Raw genomic sequence first — 26,744 nt, 5'->3', positions numbered from 1 at the left:
TGTGCAGCGAGTTCTAATCTCCCATCTCTTACCGAGACGCTTTCCCCAGGGACAGCGGCTAACTTATTTTTACGCTTTCATTCCATTTTGAACCTTAAAATGATCCTTAACTGACCCTAAATTGTGACATTTTGACCCTAAGAGCCCAGCTTGAAATGGCTGTACAAGTTTGCGGAAGGTGAAAAATTGCACTCCGCCCTTGGCGGGTTCCACCTCCCGGTTTCAAAGAGCGTCGGCGCAAGTGCCGCGTGTTGACAGTGTCTGTCCTCAAGCCGCCAGATGTAGACGGCATGCTGGCAGGGAAGTTAATCGTGGCTTTAATTAAGAGGACGAGCGCCAGGGCCACGTCTCATTAAACGTCTGCCCTGGTGGAACAGTCCGACTACAGTAGCTCGCTACCGGGAGGCGGAACGGAGGCGCTGGAACCGACTTTCCGCTCCACCTTGTCGCCAGGCCTCTCTAAAAATGGGCTACACCCATTAAGAACAAGCTAAATAGGCGCTTAGATACTCTTCAAGCGCTGATAAATGCCACTATTGCAAGTGGTGGTGTGCTGAGGTTTTTATTTGATTTGATTTTTTTCCGTGTGTGTTGCAATGAGCTTTATCTGCGCCGCAATTTCCCCTTCAGTTTGAAATGCCCTACTTTTTTTTTTTTTTTTTTTTTTGCAACATTGAATGTGAAACGTCACATGGAAACTTTCAGTTGTGCGGGAAGTTGCTCCGAACAAGAGAAGTCTGTTCATCATGATCTGACGTCCTCTGAGCCAAAAAAGACTCGATGTAATTTACAAGGCCATGTGAAAAAGAATGCAGGTGCAGCGGTTGTTTTGGCGTACGGGTGGAACTGACTTTTGACATGTTTCCGCATTTTATTTTATTTCTTTTTGACTTGCAAGCCAAAATTTAAGATGCCAGTACGAAAACAAAACTTCTGGTATGTTCATGTGACAATGTACTCGGCCTTCGAAAGGCCTGCAAATCGCATTGATCTTAGTAGTAGGAAACAGGAATTTGAACACAAACGGTGCCACAACACATGTAGACAGACAATATAAGACTCAGAGGCGAGTATTCTTCTGTCTATTTTGGGGAAATCGCTCATAGTGCTGTCAACTTAGTACTTACCGAGCAATTGTGAGCACCTTTTACGTCTGTAGGTCTGAACGTTGCTGCACCCTGGTGGCCAACGCACAATGTACATCTTGAATGGCTTAATGACATATCCATTCCTTTCGCTCGGGAAATGTTCTCTGAATGCAAACGTGTTCTGTGTCTCAACGGTGGGAAATCCAGCTCGCCCGAGGGAAAGTGGTATCGAAATTGGATGGGCGAACGACTAAATCGACACAATGCCGTCATAGTTAGGAGTTATGGCACTTGGCAATCTGAAAACGGTTTCATCGGGTATAAATTACGCTCACACGTGTTTTTGTTGAATAATCCAATTCCACTGCACAAGCCGGTCGAGTGTGATGTGATATTTCCCTTTTTAAGTATCTCATAATGTGACAAATGACATTTTATGGCGCCGTTTAAAGATCTCGGAAAATTCTTCTCGTGGTTAGCGCTCCTTGGATTAGATGTTCTCAAACCCCAACTACTTCCATAAATCCCCCCCCCCCCACCCCCCTTCCTCTTTTTCTATACATGCCGCGTAGCGTTGCTTTCATGCCCATCTGTCCGGTGGTTTCCAGCGTGGTCGGCCGGTTTGGCCGGCGGATCGACGGGTGCCGCCATCATCCCCTCTGCGGATTCCGTGCCGCAGTCGAGTCCGGGGCTGGACGCTTCAACGTCCTCCATAAAGGGGTCAGAGCGGACACGTTGGCAAGAAACGTGCGAGCAAACTCGTAGGACTGACTCAGCAAGTCGTGGGTACACACCAACATGGTGCCGCAACGCCTCCCTCGAATGAAATGAGGTTTGAGACGGGTCGACGAGCTTGTCATTAGGTCCTCATATCATTCATCGAATAAGTTTACGGTGTCAAAATAGATCCTTTTAAATGCTCTGTATATTCTATGATTGCATCCCTGATCCAAAACAATCCAATCCAACTTTATTGACGCAAGGAAGAAAAGGCACGAGAAGGCAATATTAAAAAAAAAAAAGATGACAGAGCACAGACAACTAATCATAAAAAACAGTAGTTAAACGCCAGAATAAAGTTGAATAAATGATTTTTTTTAATGTTGACACTATATCATATTAATTGTTTAAAAAACAAAATCGGCGTCAGCTGACTTTTTTTTTTCCTCTTCACATGTGACGGTTCTTAAGCACCGATCACAAAGAACTCCAGTCATCGGCTGCGACTTGTAGAGCGTTATTGTGTTGCATGCTCCTTCAAAGTCACCCGAAGATAAACTGCGCACCCGTGACGGGCCGAACGGCGCTTCCGGATCCGCGCCGGTCGTTGATTTCGCAATCCAAGCGTGACATATGTTCAAAATGGATCGCTGTGGAGAAGGGGAGAATATCCCCCTTAATATCTACTTGTCTGATGAAAAAGAATTTTCGGTGGGGGGGGGGGGGGTGATGACATGAAAATGCCCAATCCGACTATCGTTACCATGACAACCGGGGCAGAGCGACAAATTGGCCGACCAAGTCATTATATTTAGTCGGGCGGCAGCTTCCGCCTGTTATTCCACGCAAGTAGGCGGGGGAGGGAGGGGGGGCACTCTGAACAGGTTGCCAACTAATCGCAGGGCACACCGAGACGAACAACGATCCGCGCTCACGCTCACACCTAGGGACAATTTTTGAGTGTTCAATCAGCCTGCCATGCATGTTTTTGGAATGTGGGAGGAAACGGGAGTACCCGGAAAAAAGCCACGCAGTCCCGGGGTATTACATTTGTCCACCTGACATCGCCATCCTGACCCTGCGATTGCCTTTGATGGCGTACGGCTTTAAAATGAACGATGCGGGCAATCCGTGTCCAGATCCACGCATCGCAAATACCTCAACCGACGCTCCCTTTGGCAACACTCGTAATCAGTGTTAATTTGTGCCAACGCTGCACTTCTGCTTACCTGTCGATGCTTCCTTGCAATTGCACGAAAATTGGATGGAAAGCGCGCCCTTTCCGCCACGTCGATACGCCTCACAAATGCTGCTAGCACGCCACAGTAGGTCTTTAATAATTTAACCGGCCGACCCTTTGCCGCCGTTAATCTAATCTTCTTGAGATGACGAATGCCGCCCGTCGCCTGCTCAATGCCGTGCAGGTGCCGTGAGGAGGACATTGTTCCTCATTCTACAGTCCCCCCCCCCCCCCTCCCACCCCCCTCCCGCTTTTGACCAGAGACAGATGAACGTGACGGAAACAATTGCTACCGGGCTCCCACCATGTGCTGTACAGACAAAGGTTTCCCAGCCGGCACACACTTTGAGGCTGGTTGTCCAATTGGTGTCTATATCCCGGGGGGGGGGGGGGGGGGGGTGTTTCTGACGTGCAAAATGTCTTAAAGCGGATATTAAGTCTTTCCTGTAATCATTCATTTCTTAGTTTTGCCACCTTGGGCAGGCAGGCCCCAAGAGGAGCTCATCCGTCATTCTCCATCTGAGAGCGGCCATCTGTCGTCTCCTTGTCTGCTTGCAGTTTTTTTTTTTTTTTTTTGCACATGCAGGATGTTCACCTGCTTCTGGGAATATTTATTACCGCTAAAATGCCAGCAAAAGGAAGAATGATGAAAGTCGGGAAAACGGAGAGGGGGTGGGGGGGAATGAATGCTCAAAGCTTCAACATGTCACTCCTCCGCCTACTCCTCCTCGGGCTGTTATCGCCGCATTTTGCCCATCGGATGGGGTTGCCATGGCGATGGGGAGGGAGGGCTACAATGGGAACAGACATCCTGGCCCAGTTGGTAACCTGGCGGAGGCGTGAGTCTGGTTTCAGGATTGGGCATTCACTTCATCAACTCATTAGAATTTTATTTTATTTTTTTTCATTTCTGAATGTTCTGAACTCCTGCTTCAATGCCGGGATTATATTGGTAGGAATAGTGCGGCCCAAAAGACTTGTGCCATCGTGGCTGCCAACGGCCATAATAATCTATGACTTGGTCCTAAACTCATTCACTCCCAAAGACGTTTTTAAACGTCTTTTCAGACTTGGTCTAGAATTGACTGGTACTGAATGAGTTAAGAATTCTGCTGATTCAGTATTATAAATCGGCACTGAACAGGAGCTCAGAACATTCACTGACATTCTCCCATGCCATTAAAAAATGCTATTTATGAAAATGACTCATGCGCAAAAGTAATTCCGTCAGGGTTCGTGCAGGAATGACTTGACCGTAGTAAATTTTGTCACCCGCAGATAGATAAGTTGACTCATTCCGAAATCTGGCGTGAAAAGATTTCCACAAATGTTGCTTGTGTGGGCCGCCGATTTAGTGTCCCTCAGTACAGTCCCATCCAGTTTGCGGCACTCGTGCGCCGAGCTGTTTCCTGAACAATTTTTTCCGCCTCCAACGAATTCCGAATGCTTAAAAAGCGCGTTACTTCTAACGCGGGCGAAATGGAACGTAGCCTTGGCGCGAGTGACAGCCCCCCCCCCCCCCCCCCCCCAATATCACCTTGAAGCGTCTGATGACCCACTTATTTCTTCATGGGGTGTCAATTGTCACTGATGATTACCTGCTAAACTTTCCCTTGGTGGCGAGGAGAGGCACATGTTCCATTTCTGCCGTCTGATCAGTGTTCTGTCGATTGCCATTGTTGCCTGTTGTGTCCCCTGTGGTGGACACGTTTATATTTTAAGCAGTACTGGTTCCATTCGGTTTTGTGTTTGGTAGCGGAGAAGTGCCAATTGTTGTGCAGGGTGTTGAGCGCCACCCAACACCAACGTACTCTTATTTCCGCTTGTAATCCGGTTCCTTGCTCCACAATCAACCATGTCCGCTCCTCCGATTTGCCCTCTCGCAAACTAAATCGGGATGACCGGGACACGCGTTCGCCGTCTCGGATCGATTTCCGCCAAGTCGCCGTGGTCAGCTGACTGTTAAGACAAAAGGCAGAGCCAATGGGCTGCGATTCTTCACGTCAACAAGCTCGCGCACAAACGCTAACTTGCGGCCGCTCAAGACCTATAATTTCCACCGCTGTCTATTTTAGGAGGGAACGCAGCGCTGGAAAAAAAACACAGACGCACTATAATTTAACAGTGCATAAACGTTGAGCTGCAGCAGCCCCGGCACTGAAGGTATTCCGAATGCGAGACGGGGAGAAAACGGTGAAATAAATCTCGTTGGCGCTCGTATATGTTCTCACAAATTTACAAAATATCATCAGTGACCCGATTAAAAGATACGGAGACAATTTACGTATCATTTAATTGACGCATGGAAGCAGCTTTTGTTTTGCCATGCACTTGTGAGGATGACGAGGCACACAAAAAATCCCCCCAAAAAATTAAGTAACCTCGTTTTGTTTTCCGACATTGTTGCATCATACTGAACTCGAGTTCCTTTTTTTAGCCGCCGCCTGCTGAGAAAGCGAACCGCCGATCGCTCTGCTGCTTAATTCCAAGTGTAATGAAAGGGGCAACGGGAACGTAAAGTTAAAAAAAAAAAAGGGTAATGGCTTCGCTCTCTGTGCAGTTTAATTGGTTCCCTGAAATGTGAAACGCAAACCACTGCTGGCCTCCATTGGAAATAATTGCGTTGACAATAGGCCCTTATGCGCATGAGACGGGAGCATTGCCCGATAAGATATCCTTTATTTGTCCCGCAATGGGGAAATAAACAACCTATTAACTCATTCAGTACCAACCAATTCTAGACCACGTCTGAAAAGACGTTTAAAAACGTCTTTGGGAGTGAATGAGTTAACAGAATTGCCTTCCTCCGTCACCTTGTTCACGAACAAACATAATTGCATCGTGCCTTTTTCGACTCTTTCAATCCAGCGGGAAACCCAATTAAAATTGGAAACAAATTACACTCGGATGAAAATGTTGGTCAGTTCGTCCACATCGGACCGTCTAAGGCAGTGGTGTCAAACGTACGGCCCGCGGGCCGGAACCGGCCCCCAAGGAGGTTCGAGCTGGCCCGCGGGATAATTTAAAAGTGAAAAGAAATGCATGAAAGACACAGAATGAATATTTTAAATAAAATACAATTCGTGGATTATCCACTAGGGGGCACACTGTTTTGATCACAGTAGAAGACAACATTGTTTTGATCGGGGAAGAAAACGGCAGTCTCAGTCTGTCACCGAGATAGACCCAACGCAGCAAATGATATGAAAGCGTCAATCAATGCTTCTTGAGACCAAAACAAAGGAAAGAGATGATAGTTTGGTGATTCATAGCACAGTATGGTATAATGTTAATGGTTCGGCCCACTTGACATCTACCGAGTCTGTACGTGGCCCACAATGTGAAATGAGTTTGTCACCCCTGGTCTAAGATTTATACATTGAAATGATACAAAACAAAATTGTCAAAATTCGGAGATGAGCATGGCTTTTGCTTTTACGTTCCGATAGCGTCTGCCCGCGCGTCTTAATTCGTTGTCTTGTCTCACCACACTGACGAGTCGTTTTTTTTTTTTTTTTGCTCGCGGCTGGAGCAGAGAATGAAATCAAAACAATCAATCATTTAGCGCGCCGCCTGCACACATTTAGATGAACTACATTCGAAACAAATAACGCCGCACCGCCCCGATGGGAAATCACGGCGCAAATTCAAAAAAACACTTTGAAGCCGCTCGCGACACAATCCTCATCTTGAAATTGACGCCGCCCGTCCGACATGACTCCAGTTGATTTTTTTTTCTATTCCAATTACAATGCGTTTGTGTTGAACGCGCGCGCTTCAAAGCACCCATGCCCGATTCTCGCCCCGACTTGCTTGCTTGACTTCTGCCGATTCATCTTCAAGCGACTCGCATCCAGTCGAGCCTTTACGAGGTTGTTTGGGATCTAAAAGCGGATGCTTTAGTGCTAAAATAAGAACTTTGTTCTCGCCGGAGGAGCTCATGCATTTTGCATTAGTTCGGGGTTTGTTGATGCGACATTTTGGAGTCAAAAACAAAATGGCCTCTGATCACAAAGACGCTTACAAGCTGACAAAGCTCGTGCAAGCTCAAACTAACACTTATAATGAACCCGTTGTTATAGACACAGAAACAATATTGTGCAAATCTTTGCCAGGCCCCCAAAATTTACAAGGTGGCAGTGCAGGTAAGGCATTTAGTGACGGCACACTGACATTTGGATCATGCGGCGGGGAGGAAAGTGCCTGTTTTGATACTCGATCCATGAAACTAAAAGATTGAGGGATTAAATCAGGAGCGCAATAACTTGACTGTCGGTAAAAAATATATATACAGTATATATATACTGTAACCATCTCGGTGGACTCTGCCTTTGTGGTTTATCTAAATCAATCTTGTCTCCCTTTTACGATCGTGGGTTTTTTTTTTTTTTTCGCTTCTGAATTGCAAAACCCTTTCACTTTTTTTTCCCCACCCCGCTCTCCACCTCTAATTTTAGTCCCTGAGGCCAGCTGCGCCTCTGGAGGTTTGTCTGAACCCCCCCCCCCATCCCCCCCGCGTCTCCCCCGCCCCTGCCCACCTCGTCAAAAACCCTTTTATCGCAATCACGCGCCGCACCCCAGAGAAGGTTTGATCTTAAGGCAAACAAGTGTGTGTCAGGAAAACAACCAAAAAAAAATAAATCGTACCCAATGCGTAATTATTCCAATTAACCGAAATGTGTTCCGCATCTGGTTTGCTGGAATTTAGTGGAGACACTTCTTTCCACAACCACAATCAACCTGAGATTGCATTTAATGATCATAATCCAGTACGCATGCCGCCACAGGACAGGACAGGATGGATAAGTTTAGAACACAAGTACTGACGCGTCACAATTGCGAACCGAACAAGCTATCTTTGTTTGCCTCCCGCAGACGCATTTCCATCACACGTGCTGCTCTTAAAATGACTCTCTTTTATATACGATACTCCTATAATAGCACAGTGAGCGCTTAATTGTGTAATGTTGGGTTCTCGTGGTTTTCAATGCAACCCTTTCTTCTTGGAAGTTTTAAATCCTACCTTCAAATAATCTTAAAATATCGTCGGTCACGCGCTCACAATTGACCATGTAGCCACGCTTCATACAGTTTTGTTTTGTTTTTTTGTTTTTTTCAATTTTAAGTCAACCTTTTGTCCGCTTTGTGTGCAATTACTTCACACGGGACAAAGAATCGGCAAAAGAAATAGAAATAATTGAACTCCAAGCTAAACAAAGGGAATGTGTCGAAGCAAACTCAAGTCTCAGGGAAAACTACCAGTCATCGTATCAACATATGCGAATCTTTAAAAAAAAAATGTTTTAATAAAACTAAAATGTCAATGCTTAAAAACTCGGCGAAATTACAGTGATCCCTCGCTATTTCGCGGTTTGTTTATCACAGATTTTTTCAAACATTCATAATTTTTTTTTTTTTTTTTGAAGTCCGCAAAAATCAGTGTCTAAGTGTTGTTTACTATGCTTGCTAGTGTGTGCGCACTCTGCTCAAGCGCGGAAGGTCCACGTGGGGCACGTGTGTGTGTGTGTGTGTGTGTGTGTGTGTGTGTGTGTGTGTGTGTGTGTGTGTGTGTGTGTGCGTGTGTGCGTGCGTGTGTGTGTGTGTGTGTGCGTGCATGCATGGGTGCGCAGGTAAGTGTATGTGTGTTGCTGAGAGAAAGAGAGAGAGATTTATAAAAACAAAAGCAGGTTTCTCCATCCTTAATTGTCTAAACAACCCTAAATGACTAATCATAAGCACGTCTTGCTGCACAGATCGCTTGCCTGTGTGTGTGTGTGTGTGTGTGTGTGTGTGTGTGTGTGTGTGTGTGTGTGTGTGTGTGTGTGTGTGTGTGTGTGTGTGTGTGTGTTGGTGGCTCTGCTCAAGCGCAAAGGCCCACGTGGGGCAATTTTTTTTAATATATATGTTAATTGGTCGCTACTTCGCGGATTTTCGTTTATCGCGGGTGGTTTTTGTCCCGATTAACCGCTATAAACGAGGGATTACTGTGTTCCTCATCCTGTGCAGTCTAACTTTATTGGAATTTTAAAACCGCCCTATCATTTCAGTTCCCGCCTCCAAAATAAGCAGAATTATCTTCATTGTCATTTGCCCCTTGTATATTTAAAAAATATTTTTCGAAGAGTGGCTTGTAGCTACAGTGCTCGGGTGACACGCCAAGCGTGAGCGAGTGTCTGAACCGCCGCTGGTTTCGTAGCCTTGTACGGCGCTGACTCACTTACACACACACACACACATGCTAACACACTCTCCTACTTTGTCAGAATGTCATTAGACAGTTTACACCGTGTCTTTTTCTGCTGACTCGGGCTTTCCACGCCACTCCACTCGACCCGCTGCGGGTCACTCGCTCGCTCCTCTTGAAAGGCTCGAGTGTAGGCGCAACGCTGACTGACGTCGATGAGGGCGCTGTGTCAACAGAGGTGACGCCGACCGAAAGGAGAGCGCGGAAACACACGGCCACTCATGACTTTGAAACGGCAACCACGCCAAAACGTTTTGACGTACGGCTTATTAGGCGAGGGATGTCGTTCCAATTTCGTCAACAGCTAGTCACCGCTGTCATTTCTGGCCCTTAGAATTTGTTAACATGGATGTTGAATTTGACTAATTGTTACATTTCCACCGCGTCAGAATTTACAGCTATTTGACGTGCTAACCGCTAATGCCCAATGTGCTGCCCTCCCAGCCATAATTATATATTTTGGCCTTTGGTCGGAACTATGAAGTCGATCGGGTTGCCCTGGATGACCCTTTTAGCGTAGCGGCGTTCTGCTTGGCTGGGAACTGTCAGATGCTCAGGGCGCCGTGAGCAGGTGTGTTGTCGCGGCGAAGCGATCCTCTAACTTTTCTAACTGGCCTCGTGTGGGACCATTAGGCTTTGCGGTGCAAATTCAAACATGCTGACTCTTCTATTGTCCGGTATCTATTTTCTTTCTTCGTGTATGCTGGATGGTTTCGACTCTGTTCCGAGGCCCCAGAGCACCGCGGGAGGCTTTGATGAGACAATTTACATCGCCGCAGGATACACCGTAAAACCAGCGCGAGAGCACATTTACCCACCTCCCGCCCGTAAACTATTTGCCGATCGTCGGTTAAATAAGATGCTGAGTGGTCTATCGCGCCTCGCCCGGTCTGGCGCCAATCTCAGGAGACTTTGGGTGAGAGGTGGGCTTCTCCCTGGACTGGTCGCCAGGCCATCGGATGACCCATCATCAGCTCTTTTTTTAAAAAAGTATTCTCGACACTTAAAAGTGAGAAACAGACGCTATTTTGTGCAATGCTGGTTGGGGATTTGGACAGACTGGATTCAACAGAGTCATTAATTCATTCACTCCCAAAGACGTTTTTCAACGTCTTTTCAGACTCGGTCCAGAATTGGTTGGTACTGAATGAGTTAAGATAATCACAAGTAAACAAAAATTCATTTTCATTTTTTAAATCCAGGTTGCTCATCTAAGTACATCGTTAAGTCTCGGTTGTTTATCTCTCCCGGGGGAAAAAGAGTCTGCCCATGTCGTCGGTGAAGCTGTGTTGTTGTGTAGTGCGATTGGATTGGAATGCGAAGGGGAAGGGATGTTGGGGGGGGGGGGGGGGTGCTCCTGTCTCATTAAGTTATTGCAAACCATTTGGGTTATTACAAAGCTTTGTGCTGGAAAATGTAGCCGCGATTATGTGCGGGAGTCGGCATCCGTCTGGGTATTAAGCCGCATGCTTTTTTTTTGTTTTTTAAATTATCCTCCAATCACAGTGTCTAATTAGCGACAATAAAACCTCAATTGGGGCTGAAAGGTCAGGCGCACAGCGGCACACGTTACGAGGCTCGTCGTTAAATGCTTCATCTTCGCCCTCCCGCCTGCCCCCCCCCCCCCAGACATGACTGCCGCTTTGTGTTTTTAAAACATGCCCGGATAAGCACACTGAATTCATCTGATGGTGGTGAGTTTGTCAGCGAAACGAAGCTTTTGCTTCTGTTTCTATAAATACGGCCCTGAGTAATTATAGCGGACAATTGCAGAGACAATCGGGGAGGGTTTTTTTTTTTTTTTTTTTTGCCACAAACAGGGCAAATAGGAATGGTGTATTTTTGTGTTGCGTGTAGGACAAACAATAAAATAAAAATTGCGAAATCTTGTTGAGGTTATATCGGGACACTGACCGCTTGCATTTTTTTTTGTACGTACGTTACCGCTGCAATCGCCGCACAATAGAGGCAACTTTTTGTATTGAGTGTAGAACAGAAGCCACGACATTTTTGGGGGGAGTTGATTATTCTCTTGATTTTCTCCGTCATGATTCAGGCCGTCCTGCAAAATGTTTTAATAAACAACAAAACCAATGCAAAATATGCATACGAGTTTTTTTGTTCGCTTAGAATCGTCACCCTCATGTTCAACACTGTAGGATCTGCGACTTTGAATGTATGTTTGTTTCAACGGCGGCGATTTTGTCTTGACCTTTTTCGTTATCAAGATATTCGAGTTCGTTAGTCGTCTCAGCCCTAATCGAGAGCCAATGAAATTAGTTCGGAAAAGGCCAGCTACTGATTTATTTTTCTTTTTTTTTTTTTTTTCTTAAAACCGTGTGTAAACAAGTCGGCTTGCCGTCGTTTGGCCTCCTTGCAACAAAGATATGACTCCACGCAGCACCTCTGGTGCCACAAGCATATCCGGTCTCTTCTTGTGTATCGCCTCAAACTGTTTTCATGCCTTTGTGTGTGTGTCACTGAGCACACCGAGACAGTTTTTTTTTTTAACTGACAGTTTAAGGATTGGATGGCGTCTCGCGTGGCTTTTAACCTCCATCGACACCGCCGAGCATCTCTCGGTGATGGCGGTCTTTCCGTCATCCCCGCGGCTGTGGCATTAGTGTCCGTTCCGTTAATAGCCTGGGTGAAAAACGGCTCGGTGGAGTGAAGGTGACCTTGTTGACAAGGACAAGATTGAGTGTCGAAGAGCCAAAGGGGTTACGCGGAGGTAATTATGGGCTTTCATATACTTGACGGATGCCGTGTTATTGTTTTTGCATCAGTGAACTCATTAGGGCTGCTGGCATGACTATCTCCTCTCACTCGGATTGGCCTCTTTGTTCTCGTCTAATTTGTTGGACCGCTAACACTGTGCGAGCGCCGACTCTGGAGTTTCACTTGACGCAGCTCAGAATCGAAAATAAGTGATGCGTCTGCAGAATAATCAGATCGCAAGAATCGGTATGTGACGCGTCGGCTGTCAGGTGTTCCATCACGTTTCCGATCTATTTCATGGAATTTAATTGCCTTTGGGTTTCAAAGCATTATTGTTTGTTTGTTTTTTCCTCCAAAAGTCTCCGTCAGTTCTAACTGAGGTTGTTATTCAAACAAAACTATCGGGTGTGACCAGCTTGAGTTGGAAGACAAATTGGTAGGGCCGCCAATCACTTAAATCGACGACATGCCAAGAAATCTATACGACCCTCTTTCGGGATTGTCAGCTCTCCTGGATTCTTAGTTTTGAAATCTCGCACCGGCGGCAATGTTTACAAATCACACCACAAAGGCTACGGATGAGTTGGAAAACGTTGCGACTGAATAAGCCTGGAAAAAGTAGGCTTATAGTTTGCTGTGGTTTATTTTCATGGGGACGCATGCTTGCATTGGTGTGGTCACTCGTTGCTAGGCAGAATTCATGGGGTTCAGCTATTTGCGTCCTAAAGGCCAATTTTAAAAAAAAAAATTTAAAAATGGGAGCCACACCCTCGACGTAATTACAGGAAAGAGTGCTGTCAGAGACTTGAACTGTTTTTCAGGGGCGGCGGTGACTACAGTGGACAGCTTATCGGGTTATCAGGTTACAGTTAAATAAAATCCACATTTCCCCGAAGCCCTTCCAAATAAGAAGTCGGATTTTCACGAGTTAAATTTAAGAATGGTGACGAGAAATGTTTTGGGCTCTGTCGACTTCAACGGAGTCCGTCGGAGTATATTTTACGGCAATTTAATGCGCTTTGGATTTGCACCCTTGCAAAGAGTCCTTTTAGCGTCCTCATCCCCACTCACGATAGAGAGCCCTTCCTTAAAGGAATCTCTGGGCTTAGAGCTCATGAATTACTCACAATCGCTCTGCAACTGAGAGCGTTTTTTTTTCTCCTCCTCCCGCTTTAGATGTTTTATGCATAAGGACCCCCAAGGGCCAACGCGGAGAACCAAGGAGAACTCAAATGATTTTCCTTGGAGTTGAATTAAGTGTTACTGCACGCCTCGCAACCCACCCCGCCGACGTCCTTCTCCTGCGACGGCTTGACTTGCCCTGCTCGCGGTCGAGCCACGGGGGGGGGGGGGGGGGGGGGGGTCAGATACGGCAGCCTTTGTTCTTCACTTGCTCCCTTCGAGTCTCGTTAATGCCGAAGCGCCGAGACGTGAAATGTGTATTTATGACCGAAAATGCTTGAGTGAGTTCAATGTGGGCACGACTTCGGCTATATTCATCGTTGGCTCTCGTGACACCCCCCCCCCCCCCCCCCCCCCCCCGCCGCCCTCCTGCGGTGTCTGCATCGCGTCGGTCTGCTCCGCTTCCCTGCAGCCAGCCGGCATGTCTCATGTGACCGGGACTCTTCCACGCTTGAGCACCTTCCTTCTGACTGAATCAACTCACGCTTGACCCCCTTTCGACCGCTCCTCCGTTAGCCACAAAGACATTTATTTCTTTTTTTTGTACGAGTGGAAGTGCTCCAGCAGAGTGGCAGAACGTAAGCCGTCGACTTGGGCGGACTTCCCGTAATCCATCACGGTTGTCGTTCGTTCTCGCAAAACCGCATCGCTGAAAACAATTTATCTTTTCAAAAGCTTTCAGACAAATTTTGGCATATCCCATTTGAGTGTATATATCCATCCAGCCATCAATTTCTCATGCCGCTCGTCTGCATTTGGGCTGCGTCGTAACCGGAGCCTCTCTCGGCTAACTTTGGGTGGTCCGGATTGGTCGCCAGTCAAAAGCCGAGCACACGCGGACAAACCGGCCATTTAGACTCACATTCACACCTTTTGAATACGGAGTCTTGAGTTCACCAACCATGCAAACACAGGCAGAGCACGCAACCTCCAGCGGAGATTCCAACTTTGGTCTCGGGGCTGCGCGGCAGACGTGCTAACCACTATCCGACATGCTGCCGAGTGTCATACAACTCAAATTAGACTTTACTCTGTGGCGATGGAAATTTTGATTAAAAAACCCGAAGTGGCGGGGAAAAAATATCATCCAATTGGCAAGTCAGCTGAGATTTTCGCCGTGTCTCATCAGTGACTCGCAAACGAACGACTGAAAGTGTCTCAGGAAGACATATTCCGTATTTCCCGCCCTATAAGTCGCACCTAAAAGCATTCAGTTTTCTCAAAAGCCGACAGTGTGCCTTATCGCCCGATGCGCCTTATATACGGATCAATATTCTGATTCCTAGGAAGTCGTATTTTAAATCTTCCGTTAAGCGCTTTGTTACAGCCGCAGCGGTTGTGAAAGGATCCTCCTAAATAAAGCTGTATTGTATTGTATTCCCTTTAGCGTAGCTCCATCTAGTGGATGCGCAATGCAACCGCAGCCACTATTGTAGCTTCTATTCTATGCGCCTTATAATGCGGTGCGCCCTATAGATGAAAACTGTTTTAAAAAAGGCCATTCGTTGAAGGTGGCCTTATACTCCGAAGCGCCTTATTGTGCGGAAAATACAGGAAATAAAAGTTTTTGGAAAAAAAACGTCATGCAAAGGTGCATTCCAAACTTTAGAGAAGGTCAAATGACATTCAACTGTAAAGGATGTTGTGCATCTTGAAATATTCCCCCAAAGACGACGATCCCTAAACTTTTATGAGTTCGAAATAAAAAGGTCAGAGGTGGAATTTCTGAAATAGTACGTCGGGTTCCTGGTTGACATCTGCATTGTCGTCTCCCGTGGTCATCGTGACGTCGGGAGATCCGTACTTGTTCAAAAAGTGTCAAAAGGCGGCAATTGTGTGCTCGTCAATGCGTCCGCCATGTGTCCCGAGTTTTCCAAACCTCTGCGGTCCTGTCGTGCTGACTTATTGGCTGCCATTCAGTGAGTCAGGCAGGCAGTGAGTGGGCAGCCTTCTTTTTGGAGTCCTGGGAAAAAAAAAAAAAGAGGCGGTGATGTCACTTTCGAGACGAGACAGAGGTTTTGAACGGCGCAGAAAATGAAAAGAGCAGATGTTGGATGTGCTTACTCACTTCGAGTTGTTCTGATGGTTTCGGCCCATTTTTTTGAGCCGCCAGCAGTGGTGCAGGTGTTCCTAATTGTACAGGCGGTCGGACTGGAGGGAGGAGTCGCCGCAAAAATCTGCTGCCTCGGATCCTCTCACAAGCAGATATGATTAAGTACAGAGTGATATTTTTGTCTGTCTCAACAAACTATCAATGTTTTTTTTTTTTATGAATCTTTATTCACAGATGTCTCGGTCAAGTCTAAACACGCCATTCTGGTTCGTGTTTGCGGATGTGGAATATGAGTCTAGCGCAGGGGTGGGCAAACTTTTTGGCTCGGGGGGGCGCATTGACTTAAAATTTGACAGAAGGGCCAGGTCAGCACGAGCTATGGTACATTAAAAAAAATAAACTGCATTTGTTGACAGTCCATATCAAACGTCAACAGAACAAAAGCATGAAAGTACGGTATTAATATACTTTTTTAAAATGACGACAGTGTTGTTGATGACCTATTTTAGCCTGTGCATTTCTGCAGATGGGTTGTGATCAGACCAGTAGAAGTAGAGCGATACAGAGGTCCTAGGTGGTCGAAAAGATCCCGCCCCCCCCCCCTCCCTGTGTTCTGCAACTTCAAGTCAATGCACCACCTGGTGGTGAAATGCCTGTCATTACAAGTCCAATTGAAATGAATGCAATCATTCACATCGAACCTTAATTGTGGACCGACCTTCGGCGGGCCGGATTAAAAGGACCAACGGGCCGGATTCGGCCCGCGGGCCGTAGTTTGCCCACCTATGTCTAGCAGATCTTTTTGTCCATCTCAGGGGGGCGGCGGCCATTTTGCCATTGGCTGGCGACTGAAAATGACATCACGGTTTGTTTTTTTTAAAATAAAGTCAGTTAAAGGTTTTTAACAGTTTCCAGTGTTCACTTTGTCAAGCAGGATAAGAAATAAATTGAGTTTCCTAATGTGTCTCCTTTCGTGTCAAATTGCATGTAAACTATTGAACACTTGCAAATGATGATGATGTGTTTATTTTTTTTTTTAAAAAGGCAAATTGTTGACTGCTGTCGATTGCCGTCCAACTGACACGTCCTCCCAGATTTGATCTTAAGCTGCCCGCAAAAGACCCGATCACGTCGACGCTTCCCTTTTCGGGCCGTGCGCGAACCTCAGCCGTGGAGCCCGGGCCAAACCGAAATTGCTCGTCTCTTATCGCCGCGCTGGTAATCATCATCAAGGGGATTATTACACTCGGCCCAGGAAACGGACACGTGCTGCCAACCTTCCGCCGGAGACTTGATTGCTTTTGCGCGCGCGTAAACATGACTTCCTCGGACTTCCAATGCGAGCTTTGCGAAATGAAGCTGTGCCAACATCCCCGCTCGCCCGATTCGCTACTCGTAGGCAACACTGCACACGCGCACAGACGTCATCGCGGCTGCCAGTGTTTCGTCCCAATCATCACTCTTGTGTGCACGTGGCACAGTGCGAAGTGGCACTCCGCCCTGTCCCACTGTGTAGGTAAGATTAGGCACAAATTAATCTCCCTCCAGAGGCCCATAATCCTCCGCTGATAGATGGCGGCAGATGTTGTGCGTGATTGCCGAGCCCTGACTGAGCATGTTTTTTTTTGTTTTGTTTTTTTTTGGTCGTCCCCCCCCCCGCCCCTCCCTCCCTCTCCACAGCGCTCCCCATGTGAACTAAGTACTCCCCGGCACAAGAGCCAATTCCTCCGATTCAATCCACTTAGATTCCGGCAGCATTAGTGAATGAGCGTAGTTTGAATACATTTTTAATAAATCCTTAGGATGGAAATTTGTTTTGACAAGAAAATCCGCAGACTCAAAATCATGTAGCCCCTATTATTGATTTCATCGTGAAACACATTTGCGTATGACTGTCATGAATATTTGCTCAGGCAGCTCCACACAACTGTATTTTTTTTTTTTTTATTAATTTTTCTTAAAGCACTCATAAAATTGAAAGGGGAAATGTTTTGGGGCAACCTCGGCAGTGTGATGACAGGGAAAGGCGAGCGATGGAGGGTTACGTGATGGGGCGTCAAAGTTGGCTCAGTTGTGATTATCATCATTTTTTAAAAATGTATTCATAAAAATATATGGGTAGATAATTTTTGGGATGTCTTTGCAGATCCAGGTCTATTAGCCTCATTGTGTAGCAGTGGGCTGCCAACTTCACCATCAGCATCATGCCAGACGGGCAGGAGGAAAGGGGGGGGGGGGCAAAGTGTGACACAGTGGGGAATAGGTTATTGAAAGTTAGCTTTCATAATGAAGCGCCGAGCTGAAGCGCACTACGGGGCACTCCTTCTATCCGTGGGGGATAGGCGTCGAGCTCTGTCGTGAATAGCAGAGCTCGTGTGAAGCCCAGTATTTGATAGGCCAAATGGTTAAGACAGACTTGAGAGATTTTTAACTCATTCACTCCCAAAGACGTTTTTAAACGTCTTTTCAGACTTGGTCTAGAATGGGCTGGTACTGAATGAGTTAACAGTGGGGGCAAAATGTATGCCTGTGATTATTCCTGTATTGTCAATCGATATGCGTTGCTCCACCATTTGTGTTTATTGAACTGATCTGTTGCTTGAAGCGATAAAACTGACACAGATGCTCCTTGGTCGCCCGCCTCGCATTGGTTCTTTGCATTAAACGAAACCGACTTACTGACAGCAAAGGTATGGTGTTGTTTTTTTTACAAAAAAAAAGATGATGACTTTTGTTTTATGTTTAGCTTGACAGTAAGCTGCTGCTTATTGTGAAAGTTGTTATTTGTCCCGCAAGTCAAAAGAAAATCAGCCAAGCCACTGCTCGCATCCTGAAAAACTTCAGTGTTGCCACTCGTATCTCAAGGCGCCACCGTAAATCGATTTAAAAAGATTTCGGCACGGCAGGTTTTTTTTCCTATTAGCTTTCTCAATTTCCGATGGAGAGAATCGTGCCAGCAGGTGCAGGAATTCTATTATGGTCAGTCAAGGGATCTGGTTTCCATAGTTACCTTTTTTTTTGTGTGTGTGTGAACGAGATGCCAACTCAATAGCAATCGAAAAGGCAGATTAGGCAGCTCCACTCGTTATTTTACCCGCGTGCACTATATGGTGGGTGTGTACCTGGAGAACACCGTAAGACATTGCGCTAAGCCTTGTGGACATATTAAAATTGTTTGTTTTCCAGAGTTCATGTGCACGCTTGTGTGTAAGCGGGGTTACTCTGCATGCTCTGACAACAAAGGGATTACAAATATGAGCCCCCCCCCCCCTCTCCCATGTCTTGTTAGTGCCCAGTGGCATTTATAGGAACCACCCAGCATAGCGGTCACAAACAACATTTCAACGGACAACAGCAGATATTTTGGATCAGTGCAGCATGGTGCACTTTTTTCTGTCTCCTGAGAATTACAATCTAGTTGGGGGGGGGGGGGGGGGCAGAAGTGGGACTGCATATTTTCAACCAGTGTTATTGTGGTTTCTTTTGACATGCACCATTAGCAGCCTGGCTTGCTGTTGCTAACAGATACGTGTCCCCCGCGGCTGTGTGACCCGCCACCACTTCGCGGCACCGATGCTTATTATTAACACTTTCGGGGACAGCGGTCACGACAGTGGACCAATCATCCTCGCCGCCATTCTCTCCTTCGCTTTTCTGCTTGAATCACTGCAGCAAAAAATAGCCCCGCGATTAAAAAAAAAAAAAAAAAAGCAGAATGTGGACTTTCGCCTGTGCCAATCGTGAGCGAGTGCGCTGGCTGGAAGGCAAAGACAGATTTGCATGTTTGCCGTCAACAGATTTGTAAATTGACAGTGGAGCGCACCGGCGAGCAAATGTAGATTCCGAGTGCGGCCCGCTGCCGGCATGCGTATGAATTTCAATCATGTCCTGCCTCCTTTTAATTGCTTTTTTTTTTTTTTTTTTTTTTTTTTTTGGTGTTGACACGAGCCAGCGTATCGAATCGGTTACAGTTCAGAGCATGGCATTATTTGTTCACATTTTGTATGACAAGGGTGCCCTTGTTTTTTTTTTTTGTGTGTGTGTGTTTCGTGCTGGAACAACATAAAAGCATTTTGGTGGAATTTTAAATGACGTTTGTCGGATTAACCCGCAGTGGGTTTCCTTCATCCTCCCACAGACCAAAGGGGGTGGAAAAAAAAGTCTCTGATGCAAAATGTGAGAGATGTGCTGAATGGAAATTCCTCCAGAAATATGAATGTGCCTCATTTATTATGCAGGTGTCTTGATGGGAGCAACATATGATCATCCATGAACATGAGGCCTGCAAAAAAAATTAAAATAATACATAGATTCTCATTAGCGGATTATTTTCTTTCCTTGTGCGTCACCCGTCGGGGTTTTTTCCACCCCCGGAGTAATAGGAGCGGGTTTGTTTTAAGAGCTACCGCTTGCGTATCATTTAGTGTCCAAAAGAGCTGAGATGGAGTCAGCTGAACTGTGGCTTTGTGCTTTGGCACACAAGCGCTTCTTCTCTTGCATGCTGATGCTACACGCAGCAAAGGTGAAGGAAGACTTGTGTTGATGCGCTCTGGGAGAGATTTTCAAATCGCTCTCCAACTTTGTTCCGGAGCAGTCCGACAACTTTTTTTTTTTACTTTGAGCTTGATCCAACATGTCCAAATGTGTTCCTCAGACGCAAGTCACTTCAAAAAAAAAAAACGTCTGCTTCCCACCAAAATAACAACCCGTGCTTGATTTTTTTTTTTTTACAAACCAAGATTTTAATCTCGCGGAGTGAAATGCTTCTTATTAACTGTCTCCTTTCTGTTTTGCAGTCATGCGCAGGAACCCTTTTGTGGCGGAAGGCTGCTGCGGGAAAGGCTCCCGCAACGCCCTTCAGGAGCTCTACAGCCCCTCCCAGGTAGGAACGCATCTGCCCTCACCTCGTGTTTGTCCGTCTCCCCGTTGACCTTCGGCGCCTCGCGTTTGTTCTCGCTAAATAGCACAAATGGCTAATCGGGAGCGTGGCAATGAGCAGCGACGCCGCCGGCGTGGCAAGAAAGTAGTCAAACATGGCGCGCACGCGGCAGCTGCTGTCGACCGCAGTTCACACTCGCAAGCAGACTCGGGAGTAGCATGCACACCGCCCACCAGGCCCCGTTTCTTAACCTCATTCAGTACCAGCCAATTCTGGACCAAGTCTGAAAAGACGTTTAAAAACGTCTATGGGAGTGAATGAGTTAAAGGCACACGTCGAACACACAGACACTGCAATCCGCGCGGTATTTTTTTGATACGTGTTTCCCGTTTTATTATAATAAGCTCACAATGTACTTAAAAAGTGTGTTTTTATACCGTTTGACTGAATTCCCTTCCACGTTATCTCCTACGGGTACTTTTTTTTTTTGTTTTGTTTTGTGGCTTCATCAGGGAACCGATGATGTTCGACTTGGGACGCGTCCGCTGCGTCTCAGTTGTTTGGTGCAGTGTCTGATGGGCAAACAGCCCAAGGTGATGCTATCACAGTGATGGATTGCCTCCTTTTTTTTTTTTTTTTTTTTTTCGTCGCGTCACCATCCGCTTGATTATCCCGTGAGGCTGCCCTTTGCCACGAACGCCGCTCTCGGCATAATAGTCTGGAGCTTACATTTTCTATCGTTTTTTATTTATTTATTTTTTTAATGCTCCCCCCGCTGGTCATTTATCAAAATGCGGCCAGTGTCTCATTGCGATTGTCCAGAGATGAGACAAGGTGCGCCTGGGGCGCTCACCTCGGCTTCATTTTCAGCGCGGGGATTATTTTTTTTCCCCCCCCTCGCTCATGTGAAGTCCCATTGATATGGTTCGCTGTGTGCACAGGGGGGGTGGAGGGGGGGGGGGGGCGTTGGCAACAGCCAGAGTAAACTTGAGTCGGGCGCTTGAGGTCAGGAGAGAGGTATATCTGTATGTGTGTTCGATTTTGTATTCCTTTTTACTTCGTCTTGAAGTTGATGTTCGAACGTAAAAGTTATCGCCTCGTGATGTTGTGGCTCGAGGGAGATGATTCCGTTTTCATGTGACAATAAGGCGAAACGATCTGCGGGGGGCAGCGACCGCCATTCATCATCATCATTAAAATCCGAATTAGTTGCTCAGAGCAAGTGAGCCCACCCCAACGCTTCTCAGATATGATGTTAAAGCGTCGTCTTATTTCTCCCCAGCGAGCCCCCACTTTTTGTCAAGTCATCGGCGGCCGGCAAAAGGATGCGCAAAATGTGCGGGAGGTCTTTGGAGCGGGCTCGTATTGTGGAGAGCGGCTCAAGGCTACTGTGGGCACAGCTTAAATTAGGGCTTGGGGCCGTTTCCGACGGTCCAGCAAGAAGCGGCGATGCTCAGTCGGCTTTACTTGAAGCAGAGCGAGCGTGTACAAATAATTGACGAAAATCTATGGATGAGGTTCTTTCATCCAATATGCATCACAACAAAAGTAGTCGAGAACCCTATTTACCGGGAATGCGCTTTGTTGAATTTCAGTGCGTGTGAATGACGCTCATGTTTGGAATACTGACTTCCAAATGTTCCCTTTAATTTGGCATCAATTGATGTGCCACGAGCTGACATCAGCTTCGACATTCTGGTCGGAATTAGTAGTCTGGTTCTGTTTCATTTTACACCAGGGGGAGGGGGAAAAAAGCAAAGTGGACCAAGCTGTACCTCTAATCCACGTTGGAACATTGCATCCTGTCATTAGTCGCATGTTGGAATAGAATTGGGACTGGGGGACCCTCGATTGGCGCTCCGATGATGCCGAAAATGCCGTTTTTAAAGGGCCTCACCGACCTCAAACAACAAGCGAACTGGCCCGAGCCGGGGAAAAATGATTACGTTATGACTCAACACCTTATTTTCATCGACGTGACTTCAACCGCCAATCATGAATAGCAAGAAATTAAAAACCTTCCAAATCCTCCACGGTCATCTTCAACCTCCCACGTGACAAGAACAGCGCAGCGAAGTCTTTAATTCCTCCCCCGTTTGGCTTCCCAAGAGGTAACCGAGCCTCTCGCTCCAAAGAGAAGCGTCGCTTTGATTGCTCCCGCTCAAAACGACATCCTCCGTTTTCTCTCGGAGCGACGACGCTCGTCCATACGCGGCGTACAAACGAAAATCAAGCAAGGAAATCACAAAATAAAGTCTATAGCCCCCCCCCCCCTACAGAATTTATTTTGTGATTTCCTCGTTTGTCAATACAGTACATAACAAAGGAATAAATAACAAAGACTTCTGAGATAGTCCAGTCTCCTACATTTTACTGACATCTGATCGTTCTGTTGCGACGCTCAAGGAAATGCCAAAATAAATTCTGTAGGGGTGGGGGGGGGGCTATAGAATTTATTTTGTGAATTCCTCGCTTGATTTCTGTTTTGATACATTATTTTCAATTTCCGTAGTTTCATTGAAGGAATCGTTAATTTCCGTTTTTCGGAGGCGGTCATGAACGCCTCTCCAGTCGAACGGAAGGAGCGCAGCTCCATCTAGTGGATGCATTGTAGATTGCACCTTATAATCTAGTGCGTCCAATGTATGAAAAAAAATCCAAAATAGGCCATTCATTGAAGTTGCGCCTCATAATCCAGGGCGCCTTTTCGTGCGGAAAATACGGTGACTTCAAATACAGTTTTAAACGATGATGATTTTAGCGCCAGAAAATGTCTGAGCTTGGGGCAAATTTTTTAAACAGCCTCATTGGGCACGACAGTGTTGCGGCATTCTTTCGCTCAACCGCGTGCGCGTGTTTGGAACGACGTGTCCGCATTTGTCTTTGTCAGCTCTGTTGATTAGCCGCTTTTGCGTGTTAGCCAGTCAGCAAAGGTGACGCCGGGAAAGACGTCGGCGTTGAATTGGAAGCGAGTCCATTTTGGAGTCTTGACAGTGACGGAGCGCGTTCGTTGACAATTCCGTGCAGGGCTCATTAAGTGAAACGACATTGCCAGCCCGACTCCACTCGAAGCCGAGTGGCTCGGGGGAGAGACGTCTGGGTTTGTGTTGAGCCGCGTGAATATCAAACAGACAGATTTGTCCACTGTCGTCAACACAAAATAACGTAGCCATTTTCGCTACTTCAGTATCGTCAGGGAGAATGTTGAGCCATGCCCCTGCGCCATGCATTGAGCAAAGTGAATGAGAAAGCAGTCATGTCATAAGCCCACGAAGCAGAAACAACCAATCTACACCCCCCCCCCCCCAAATAAATTGGTAAATCTACAACTAAGCTAAATCTAAAACAACCTAAATCTAAATAAAGTAAATCTAAAGCTCAGTGCATGGCTTCACCCATTTAAGCATCGATGAACGTGCCGCTCTTATAGCTAGCTTGGTCCGTATAAAGCATTGGTTTCAAACTCGAGGCCCGGGCGCCAGATCTGGCCCGCCGCATCATTTTATGTGGCCCGCGAAAGCAAATCAAGCATGTCAACTTCCATAATGCTTCCTAAAATCTCGACCAAAATTTCAAATTCTTATATGTAATAAATAAGAGACACATGGTAAGCATTTTCTTGTAGCCAAACCCCTCATTACAGAAACTTAAACAATAGTTGAATAAACCGTTACGACTGAAACCAAATTTTATCTGAAACCAAATTTTATAAAGTCAATTATAACGGCCCTCCAAGCGTAACTAAAATGTGGCCCATGACAAAAATGAGTTTGACACCCCTGGTTTATAGAACAACAGAGAAAACGCCCTGGGGGAAACGAAAACGTCTGCCGAATCCGTCAGCCGTGCGCCAGGTTGAATCTGCAATTTGAGGCGAATGAGGTTGGACGCACTCCAAAATTAAGATGCACTCGGTTAATTGAGAGACACAGTTGAGCGAGGAAGAAAATGCAAATATGTGCCTGGCCTTCCGTTTCGCACACTGCCACCCAACGCAGCCATGAGGTTGAAGTGTAGCGTTTATTCTGCTTGAAATTAAGGCAATTAGAATGTTAATCAGGAAGCAGAGGGTGGGGGGCATCATTGAAACAGGCGAAAAGTAATAATTGGGGCTTCAACTTTCTGTGTAAACAGTTTGCCCTTCTTTTGGGTTCATCAAGTCCTCGACAATTCCTCATCGTACAAAGCACACATTCGAAAGCCCATTCTTGAGTTTGTCCGGCTCAAAGGCCTTCTTTGCAGGCATTTCCTCCGTCTTCTGCGGATGTCGGAGCTTTCTCAGGTTATCGCCACGCATCCGCGTGCATGCTTATTTCGCATTCATGACACCGCTCAGGGCCAATAAAATGCGCCGTAGCAAGGAAATGAAAAAAAAAAGTGACATATGGAGGCCGCGGTCTCTTCGGTCCTTTATCATTGCAGTTTGGGTATGTTGCGCGCACCCACCCGTCATCCATGAGATGGACCGTATTTTTAAAAAATGCTTTTTTTTTTTGTATAGTTTTATTTAAAAGCGCTCAACTTACTTAAACACACTTTTTAAAACATTCCTCAGCATCTGTTTTCACTCTGACGCTCGCACTGTTCTCCGAAAGATGCACCGTACCTGTGCCCCAAGCTGTTTTATTTGCAAGTCAAATCAAGCTTTGCATTTGTAAACAATACCGTGGCGCATTAACATAAAGGTTCGAGTCCGTCCCTGGTCAGGCTCTGAACTCAAATCACTGGATCTTCAATCAGCTGTCCCCGTAAAATGCCATGAACCCATTCCAATCCCCTGACCCACCCCAAAAAAAAAATGATAGAAGCAATTTTCCCCAAAAAAGTTTGTAAATTGAGGTTCCACAAGGTTCCACCTTGAGTGACCTGCTTTTTTTCTTCCGCTTTCCTGGAACTGTGGCAGGTCCGAAATGCCCTCATCATTCAAGACGATCGCATTTCAACCAAACTTGATCATTTCGTCGGATTAAAGTCCGTGAGCCTCATGCTAATGTTATGCTAATTGAAAACCTTCAATAAAAAAACACACGGGGCAGCGCTCCAGACAATCGGTGCCTAAACATGGTTGTGTGTGCTACACCGAAGGCCGCTGTTTCTTCTTGCTTCCTCTAAATATGCACGATCGATGAATTGCGATATCGTGGGGGAACGCTTCCCCTACGTTTGAAGCTCCGTTACGTTTATTCCGGACAAAGCAAAAGCTCTCACGGCATCTAAATCAATCGACGATAAGAGTTTGTTCACATCAAGCGGCACTGGGAAGGGGCTGGGGGGAACCGCCGTAGGTTTGAGGCCCCCCTGAGAGCAATAGGAGATTAAAACGGTATTATGGGATTCGGCTAACTGCCTCCATCATTGTATTATTTTATGCCACGTCGCCAATTGTCGCTGAATTAGCAAGGTAACGTGCGGGCAAATGGGTTCCTAATTGTTTTCCCCTTCCCTCGTGGGAACAACTTGACGCCGCCGAAGGTCGGCGGCCTCCATCAAGGCGGTCTCTGCCACTGTATCGACCCATCATGCTTTCACAGGAGATAATACGAGCCGACGGACAGATCCGCCCCCCCCCCCCCTACACACCCGCGGTTGTTAATTACACCGTCTGCCCTCCTTCCGGGACTGAAGGCCCCGCGCTGGCTTGTTCCTTTTGTGTGAATTATAGCTTCTTGTTGTCTGCGTGAAGCGAGAAAGAGGGGAGGGATGAAAAAAAAAAGATTGTCCGCACTCTTTGATACATCTGCAGTGGCGTGAAAAGGGAGGAAAAACGCGAGGTGTGGAATCCATCAGCCCCCGACGCCCGGCAAAAAGCTTTTAACCGGGTTGTTTGATGTGATATGACAGGAAAAGGCGAGGGAGAAAAAAATGGAACCGTTTAAATCAGATTTAGTGGGATTTAGACAACACGTCAAGGCCCAAGAAACGTGCATCAGAGCTTCTGAAGGCTTTTTTTCGTTTGGGTTTTTTTTTTCTTCAAAGGGAGCACAGTTCCATGGATTGTGTGCACAAGTTGTATCCGATCTGTGCTTTGTATCCAACTAATCCATTAGCAAACCCGATGCAAATGATGGGATTTTTACCACATCAGCACCGCTTGCTAATTGAATGAACACCGGCGAAGGCTCCAAACGAATGCTACGCTTTCCTGAATACGCCGTTATTAATTGTATTCATGTCGTGGCCGCAGCGGGATTCATCGGCGTTCAGAATCTTGGACCGCGCGGAACAGATTCACCGGTGCAAATATGGTCTGTTCCGAAGTACAGTATTCTAACACGCGCATTCGTTTGAAATTGGTTTCTAGAATTTGTGGAAATGTATTTCCCAGACAGCCACACGTTGCTAGGCCGAATCTATCGCTCAGGGAACCGTCATTGAGCGATTTTTAACTCGCCTGTGTTAATATATGGAATCTAAAATAGTCACTCGGGTTAGTTCTTGAACCCCCCCGCGCATGTGACCGCATACTCACATTGGACATAATTCACGTTCAGTGTCAGCATTGCCCAAAAAAGGACGGATTTTCGGAGTTGGTCAGCTTTGCGGGACTGACCACAGAGAACCTCGCTCATATGCTGTCATCGGAATTTAAGAAGGTTGGGTGGGGGGTGTGGGATGGGGGG

The 26,744-nt window shown here is 46.5% G+C and overlaps 1 protein-coding gene across 2 annotated transcripts in view; it reads left to right on the top strand.

The window, feature by feature from the left end:
• Positions 1-26,744, top strand: part of chst11 (carbohydrate (chondroitin 4) sulfotransferase 11) — a 41,412-nt gene that overhangs the window by 11,950 nt on the left and 2,718 nt on the right. For both annotated transcript variants that reach the window (XM_086103109.1, XM_086103108.1), the window contains one exon: positions 20,042-20,127. In XM_086103109.1, the coding sequence (XP_085959235.1) occupies positions 20,044-20,127 (84 nt within the window). In that variant the 5' untranslated portion in view covers positions 20,042-20,043. The remainder of the gene's footprint in view (positions 1-20,041; positions 20,128-26,744) is intronic.

Source organism: Hippocampus guttulatus, chromosome 22 (assembly GCF_054856545.1).
Source record: "Hippocampus guttulatus isolate MCC_2025c chromosome 22, RoL_Hgut_1.0, whole genome shotgun sequence".
NCBI classification, from domain to species: Eukaryota; Metazoa; Chordata; class Actinopteri; order Syngnathiformes; family Syngnathidae; genus Hippocampus; species Hippocampus guttulatus.
The sequence above is the reverse complement of the archived record's forward strand: the minus strand, read 5'-3'. Positions and strand labels throughout refer to the sequence as shown.